The sequence below is a fragment of the Argopecten irradians genome, chromosome 12 (genome assembly GCF_041381155.1).
Source record: "Argopecten irradians isolate NY chromosome 12, Ai_NY, whole genome shotgun sequence".
In the NCBI taxonomy this organism is placed as follows: Eukaryota; Metazoa; Mollusca; class Bivalvia; order Pectinida; family Pectinidae; genus Argopecten; species Argopecten irradians.
In genome coordinates, this window is record NC_091145.1 from 23850138 (window position 1) to 23858751 (window position 8614).

At 37.1% G+C, this 8614-nt stretch overlaps 1 protein-coding gene across 1 annotated transcript; it reads right to left on the reverse strand.

Annotated features, from left to right (window-relative positions):
* Positions 1-205: 205 nt before the first annotated feature.
* Positions 206-5046, reverse strand: LOC138336356 (transmembrane reductase CYB561D2-like). The gene is made up of 3 exons (XM_069285806.1): positions 4888-5046; positions 1951-1988; positions 206-839 (listed from the first exon to the last, which is right to left on the reverse strand). The coding sequence occupies exons 1-3, from the start codon at positions 4952-4954 to the stop codon at positions 279-281; spliced, it is 666 nt and encodes a 221-aa protein (XP_069141907.1). The 5' UTR covers positions 4955-5046; the 3' UTR covers positions 206-278.
* Positions 5047-8614: the final 3568 nt, after the last annotated feature.

Here is an 8614-nt window from a genome sequence, read left to right on the forward strand (position 1 = left end):
TCTTCTTGGTCCATTTTTACAGTATGCTGTATCCATTTTTGAGCAAATTCAAATATTTATTCTATTTATTCTATCCTTGTGTGAATCAAATATTTAAAAGGATGAGAGAAAGAAGGAGAAAACAGAGAAATAATCCTTCTTTCCTCTGACTGATAAATAGATCATTCTATTGTGGGTGCCAAAATTAATAAATTCAAACACAAAATTATCTTGTATAACAAAATTTTTATTAAAAATAAAAATGACAAAAAGATGGATGATAAATTACTAGCACAGAATCATTTCTGCTTTTTGTTTTTTCTTGCTGGAGCATTGTTGAAATTTATCCTAGGCTGACGGCTTTGAGGTAGATAGGCAGTCGTGATCTGTTGCATCACGATCATGCTGATACAAGTCAAGGCCATAAAGCACGCGTACCACGTATAGACATTGGTATGGGAGACAAACCAGTCGGACCAGAAGGCCAAAATTAGAGTAACGCTTATAGCTGTAAACAATACCAGGCCTGACGTAGCATGGTATAGTTTCATATCAACACGTCGTATGTGGATGTTCAAACTCTGTAGAATACCACTGTATTTGAGCAGAACTCCTCCAGTCATTTGTAGGAGAACATAGGACAGTGTGAGAACACCTATAAAGCCATGCCAAGTCGTGAAGTGGCTTCTCTGGTTGAGGTCTTTGTTGATGTAAATAGATGCGAAGCCACAAGAAGCACATGTTGCAGCTACGCCCATCACCCAAGCATGAATCTCAGACTTTGTAGCATGTGTTCGGGACTGGAATAGGGAACTCTCTCTTGAGAACACGACAATAGCCTCAAACATCAGCAGTACAAACTGTAAAGTATACAACACCAAATGTATCTATGTTGATCAAATTCACTTTACTTATTGGCTGTATGTGTTTACTGGCAGTTGTCTCTTATGATCATATAATATAAACAACAGGTATAATTCTCAGAAACTATCATCAAGGCAACATCTAAACATGATACACGTATTTTGTTGAAAATGTTTATAGTAAAGAGAACACTGGCTGTAATCTCCCTGCAGTATATTTTACAATTGTAGACAACATGATTATGTCACAACCTCAATCAACATGTCATTTCTCAATATGTCACAACCTCAATCAACATGTCATTTCTCAAATGTATCAATTCAGGTATTAGTTGTTTATTTATTTATTATACCTGTGCCGGTGAAGTATAGCAAGTTTTTTCTAGAACTACCCACGTCACTTTTACATTAAGTATTTATCGTTTAAGATGCAGAAAAACCATAGAATTTGTCTGTCAATATCTTTTGTTTTATTTTTCATAAACGATACAGATCAATAATTTTATGAAGTGTTTTGCTTTGTGGTTATGTGTGATAATTAGCTTCACTGATTCCATTCGCCCCTTCATTTTTAATAGTTATTGTAACAACAAATTAAATACTGGGCTCACACTACTCATTCCCATTTTCATTATTAATGAATCAATTTGGCTAATTGCTAAAATAAATTCATCCAAATTCGTAAAAAATGTTAAGTTTTTCTTCACACATCCGATATTCAATCACGCGGACATGAGCTTTAACTATCATTTTTTTTCCAATTGGATTACTTTCATAGCAAGTCTAAAATAGTTGATAAATTAATCAGTTACTGTACCATATATGTTTTAATGTTGAAGGGATGTAAAATAACAATATATACGATAGAGTATGGTTTGTGTGTACTTTTCAATTGATGCATAAAATACATTATTAGATGCTTCTAAGTAATTTAATGTTTTTCAAAATGAAATGCTGTGAATGCACAATTTGTTTAATGAAATTCTTATTTGCTAAAGAGAAAAAAAACACTTTCACAACTTTTGCTAAGCTAAAAGGAAAGTTAGTGCGAGCCCAGGAATACATAAATTAATGAAATGTTGACAATAACATATTCGATATTTCTTACCGCTATTGTCATTAAAGTTGGGTGCCAGGAAAAGAGGCCTACAAAACAAAGAAGTCTTCTTTATATATACTGACAAATATTTTACATACCTATATACTGACAAATATTTTACATACCTATATACTGACAAATATCTTACATACCTATATACTGACAAATATTTTACATACATTGTACCTATATACTGACAAATATTTTACATACCTATACTGACAAATATTTCAATGATCTATCAGGTTTGGCACATGTTTATCCATAATAGCTATTTATAGCTATACAAAACTGACAAAAAATAGCATTTTTGGAGTTGATATTGCTAGCTCGCATGCAAAACGGACGCCTGAAACTTACAGGGATTTCTAATAAGGATCATGTGAACACTTATATGCAACAACTTTACGTTCAAAATAATAAAGCCATACTTAACTTAATTAGTTTAATATATCTGACCAAAACTGCAAGTTTCAGGAGTTGGTTTTGCGCAGAAGCATTTTTATCTTCAAAAATGTTCTTCTTTGTCAGATTTGTATAGCTTTTATAGCTATATATATCACTATAATAGCAATAAATAAACATGTGCCCAACCTGTCTATATAATAACAAATATTTCAAATATCTATACTGTATACTGACAAATATTTTACATTTATTTCACATATCTATATGTAACGGCATTGGTTTTAGTTTCTTAATTCTCTACTCTCCTGTTACATACTGACAAATATTTTACATTATATCTATCTATATATATACTGATAAATATTTAACATATTTATATAGTGACAAATATTTTACATAACCTGACTTTGCTAATAGATACCAGGGGCGTAGGAAGCGGGGGGCAGGGGGGGCCCCCCCCCCCCCCCATTTCCCCAGGACGGGGGGGCAAACATGTCTTTTTGCCCCCCCCATTTTCGCCGACTGAAATGTTCTAAAAACGCACATTTGAAAGAAAAAGGGTCCTCCTGCACATTTTTCGTACTTTATTTTAGAAAATTTTCCGCTGCGCGGCGCATTTCCTAAAACGTTCAAGCACAAAATGTTCAAACCTTTAATAGTAAAAATTCAATACACATGAACTAGACTAAAAATGTCCACCAAGGGATTCTATTATTTCAAAAAGTCTCTCTTAAAGGGACAATTCAGTCTAAGAGAACATTAAAATTTGCACAAATATCGGAAAACACCAGTTCTAATGGAAATTAGATCAGTCGGTTTTACTGTGATATGCCTGAAAAGGCCATGGTTGTGACATGTGTGTAGATGTTCAAACTCGATCGCTGTCCGCCATTACACATTGTGGTCGAACTTCTTGTATGCCGAACCCTGTCCCTTGCTCGTAGAGTAATGCAACTTTTGTCTAGAACTGCTCAAATCGCTCTACAGTAGTGTGTTTACCATATTAGGTGAATTGTCTTGCCTAAAAATCATTTTATCACCTTCTCAGTGGTTGTGTAGTTTATTTGTTTAACATGCTTGACTTTGGCTCGGGTATGGGTTTAGCATCCATATTGTACCTGCTTAAGCGTATTGATCAACGATTTGATATTTCAACGATATTAATTAAAATACTAAACAATGAAGTGGAAATTGTCAATATTTTATGTTATATGTTTCATAAGAAACGTAGCACAACACATTTATGCCATATTTTGCTTCTTGGTTAAGTAAAAGAATAAGCCTGAATGAATTGTCCCTTTAAAAGATTATTTTGTTTATATGTCTTAGCAAGACAATTAATTCATTATTATTTTGAGTTACGCAACAATATGCCTATGGTGTGAAGCCGGTATGCAGATCGAGCAGGGTTGCATAATGATATGACGACATTCACAATTATCATTTCTAAATGCAGCTAGGTAACTTTAAATTAAAATATAACCATGTTAAGAATGCTTTAAAATCATTAAGATACATCGTAAAACTAATTTCAGCCATTCTAAATCGTAACATTTTTTCCCCCGGACCCCCGAAACACCAAAATCTTGCACCTAAAGGCGCTTGCAAATTCATCAAAATGCATCGTTAAACTCATCTCAGCCATTCTCAATCGTAATATTTTTTCCCGGGGGAGACCCCCGGACCCCCCAACCACCAAAATCTCGCGCCTTTGGCGCTCGCAAAATCATTCAAATACAACGGAACACTCATCTCAGCCATTCTTAATCGTAATATTTTTCCCGGGGGAAACCCTCAAACACCTAAATATCGCGCATTCGGCGCTCGCACGCCAATTTGGCCAATTTGCGTATTCATTAATTTCCTTTTAGCGAAACCACTGTCTATAGATGTGTACAGAAATTATATTTAATGACATATGAAAAAGGTATTTAAAGAATATATGCTTATGTGTTGAATTATTCTCCTCTTATGGGTGTCTGGCGCGATAGGGGGGGGGGAGGGTTACAAAATATTGAGGACCTTTGCCCCCCCCCCCCCCCCCCCCCCCCCCCATTACGTTTCATCTTCCTACGCCACTAGATACATAGCCTACAAACCTACATAAGTAAATGACAAAGTGTGCACGTCCTTGATCAAGAAAACATGGGAAGATGGGTTGTCACTTATGACTAATTGCCAAGGTAGATATTTAGGTGAAGTTTTTTTGAAACTGTAATTAAACCAGTAATTAAATGACCACGATGGATCTTCACAAGCTAGAACTAGCTTACAGCGATCCGACCACAGCGATTCAGGTGAAAGATGCATTTCAACAGTTCAACGGTTAATTTGTAATGGTTTAGATGTAACTGTTCCCTTTCCAATTACGTCCGTTAGCTAACGTCTAGTAGAACTAACTGTTCCAGACACAAATCAATGATATGAAAGAAATACCCCTGGACAGTGAACCCGGATATTACCAATAAAAAGCTATTTTAATCGAACGATTTACATCAAACGACGTAATCGCCTAAACTTTTTACAATATGTACTTACTAGAACCTGGTACGGCGGTGTAGACAATGAATGCCGTCAATAAAGTGGCTGCTATGTGAGCTACCATCGTTGTTGGTGATGCTGGCGTTGTCAGCGAATAACAAACTTTGATATTCGTCAACGTCAAATTTCAGCTTGACCCTTTCCAGCTACCCTGATCAATAGCGTCAAGCGTTTTAGCGATCTTTGTAAATTCCCCACGCTGTGTAACTAGGATTGCGCTTTTTTTGCGGTTACGGTAGGCTACAGTGTATCATGTGTTTATATCTAGATTATGATTATCTTCTTCTTGGTACTAGACTCTTCTTCTTTGGTTTATCACCATCCGTCAATATTGACGATTTTAGGTGAGGTGATCGGCTCAGTGGCGTGGGGGAAGGAGGTTATGTACAGTGCATTTTTTTTCTCTTCAGGTGCTGGAATAGATAAAAGTAGATAGGTTAAAAACATGATAAAAATGAGGTGTTTATTTGTGAGTGGGGGCTTCAAGAGCTACGTTGTTTATGTTTGCCTTGAAGCTCTCCATTGTGGTGGTTTGTACTGTTGCCACAGGGAGGAGATTCCAGTGTGTGATGGTGTGTGGGAAAAAGGAGTACTTAAATGTATCCTTTGTGGCAGCGATGTGTCTGTATGCATAGGGATGTGTGTGTCTAGTGCGGGTGTCTACAGGTGTTAGGTATTGTTCTGGGTTGATGGCAATGAGATGGTGTGTGATTTTATATAGGAGGATGAGTCGTGATTGTAGACGGCGTGTTTGTAGTGTTGGCCATTGGAGTGTGTATAACATGTCTGAGACTGAAGAAGTTTTATGATATCTGTTGTGTACAGTACATATCTTGCTGCTCTGCGTTGAGTTTTTTTTTCTATTTGTTGTAATTGGCCTGTATTGTGTGGGTCCCAGATAGAGGAGCAGTACGCACTCTAGTTTGGGTCTAACAAGTGCTTTATATGAGTGTTCTTTAATGTGTGGTGAATTGATTGTGAGGTTTCGTTTTAGGAAACCTAGTGTTCTGTTTGCACATTTGCGGTGATGTTGTTAATGTGTTTGTCCCATTGGAGGTTGTTTTGTAGTGTGAGGCCTAAGTATTTTCTGTGTTTGACGTGTTCAAGTGAGTGGTTATGGAGAGTGTAGTTGTGGTGGATTTGTTGCGTTTGGTGGTAGTGGAGATGACGTTGCACTTGTTGGGGTGAAATTGCATTAGCCAGTCATATTCCCATTGTCCTGCATTGTCAAGGTCGTGTTGTAGTTTCTGTGTGTCTTCTTGTTTGTGTATGGTCTTGTAAATGATACTATCGTCTGCGAAAAGTCTAAGGGTGCTGTGTTTCATGTATTCATGTAGGTCGTTGATATATATTAAGAAAAGTATGGGGTCCAGACAGGTTCCTTGAAGGACTCCGGATGTTACTGGTATTTTGTGTGAGTGTTTGCCCTCAAGTATTACTGTCTGGGTGCGATGTGAAAGAAAATCTGTTATCCATGCATGTGTGTTACCTGTGATGCCGTAGTATTTGAGTTTGTACTGAAGGCGTTTGTGTGGTACTTTGTCAAAGGCATTTGCAAAGTCTATGATTATGATGTCTGTCTGCGTGTTGTTGTTGTGGTTTTGTGTGAGGTCGTGTATGAACGTGGCCAGTTGGGTTTCGCACGATCTGGAAGGTCTAAAGCCGTGTTGTTTGTCGTAAAGTATGTTGTTGTTTTCCAGATGTGACATGCCATACCGTGAATATGTAAAGGTTATTATATGGCTTTCAAGGGATTTATTACTCCCGAGTGACGAGAAATCACACAATAACTGATGCTTCTTAACCTCGGTTGATTGAAAAAAATACCCACCCTTCTATCCCTATACCCGTGACTCTCCCATTGTTCTCTGTTTTATTTACCTGTACGTATTGTGCCTGTGAGTACTTTTCAGTTTTCTCAATGTTAATACACCAGATAGTCATTATCCATCTTAAGGAGCACAAGGATTTTGCAACGTGAGATGTTTATGTAAAATATTGCACCAAAATATTTTTAGCCTAGGGATATTTAAAATCAATTCCATCTAACAGGTACATGTGTATGATTCCAAAGTGTCATTTGTTGGCTAAAGGGAAAGGTAAAGGGATGGGTTAAAACTTTTATTACAATAGGCCTACTTTTAAGTTGATATTCAGGTATTATTGATATATTAATTGAAACATTAATTGTCTGAAGCTTTTTGATATTTATTTAAATAAATGTGATTTCCTTAATGAACTCCCCTCCCCTCTCTTACAGCATTTGTTACCATAGGCCTACATGTAGTTGATTGCACTCATGTCCAGCCCCTTTCATGGTCATTGAATAATCCTGATTGGCCACGAAAGGGGGATTTAGCCCCTTTCATGACCAATTAGTCCTGATTGGCCATGGAAGGGAATTATACATGTGTAGACTCAACTGTGGTAGCAAGCCATTTATTGGCAACATTTTTATTTTGTGAGAGGTTGTAAGTATGCAGTAATGACCATTAGTGGTCTATGAGGGCTGGCGCAGTGGCGTGAAAATGTTAATATACAGGACTAGTACCACCGGGGTTAATCGTAAAAACCGGACTACGCTATTTACGCACGTGGAAACGCTTCTTTTACCTTGAAAAATGTTGGGGGCGGGGGGGGGGGTGTACGTAAATATTTGCTCGTTATTTAACTCATGGCCAACTATATAAAAATACATCGTAAGTGATCGGAACCCCTGGAGTATCGAGGATGACGGAACAATATCTTGAGTGTTTCACCAATGCGTAGAAGCAAAAGTGATGTTTTATTGTATTAGCCTTTGTCCCGTATTTCGCACACAGTATTATAGACGGATATGCCATATCATGATTGTCATTTACCATACTAACAGCCCCCGACTTTGATTCTGCTATAACACCGGCAGATGATTATAACAAACCGCAGACATTTCGTGCAAATGCTACTCTATTAAGCTTTACATTTCTAGTGCCCCTCTTTTAACGTCATTGAAAAATAATTAAACGAAAAAAATCTGTAATACCAATGAATGCCATAAACAGATTCATACAGAGCCCTATTGTTAGTTTTTAAGTGAGATTATCTAGAACAAAGTTCTCTCCCGAAAAGTTATAATTAGTCTTCCTAGTTCACCGACAAAACTCGCTAGGCCTATACAAGACTAAAATATTCTTCAACATGTTCCTCCAATTGTTTGTGAAAGAAAGACTCGTATGTATAAATTGTAGAATCTGTACATTAACCCTTCATTTATGATAACCGGTTCGTCACACTTGATAGAAGGTCTTATTCTTGTGTCACGCTCGAAATCAGACGATCCAAATGCTGTATTGTCTTTGATGTTTAATATTCACCAGAAGAAGGTGAAGCTAATAGGTTTCCACAACTTATCGTTGAACCAAAGTCAGTGAAGTCGACTCGCTTCCATGTATGGCACAACTGTCTGGTTTCCAAGGGAAGTTGATCACATGACAATCTTCTTTATTTATAACATTTCACGTCGATGTGCGCGGCCAAGTTACTTCAGGCGTAGTTTTCGTCCAACCAGGCAAACCACGCGCCGTCTTCACAATCACGTGATGGTTAATCTATTTGTTGAGATATCTTGAGTTAGTACAACGGATTTATTTTCACTATGAATACTGAGATGAAATTGTTCAAGTTTTTATTCTATGTGTGGTTACCTATTGTAATTATTGGAGCACGGTCCATGAACGAGCCCAAA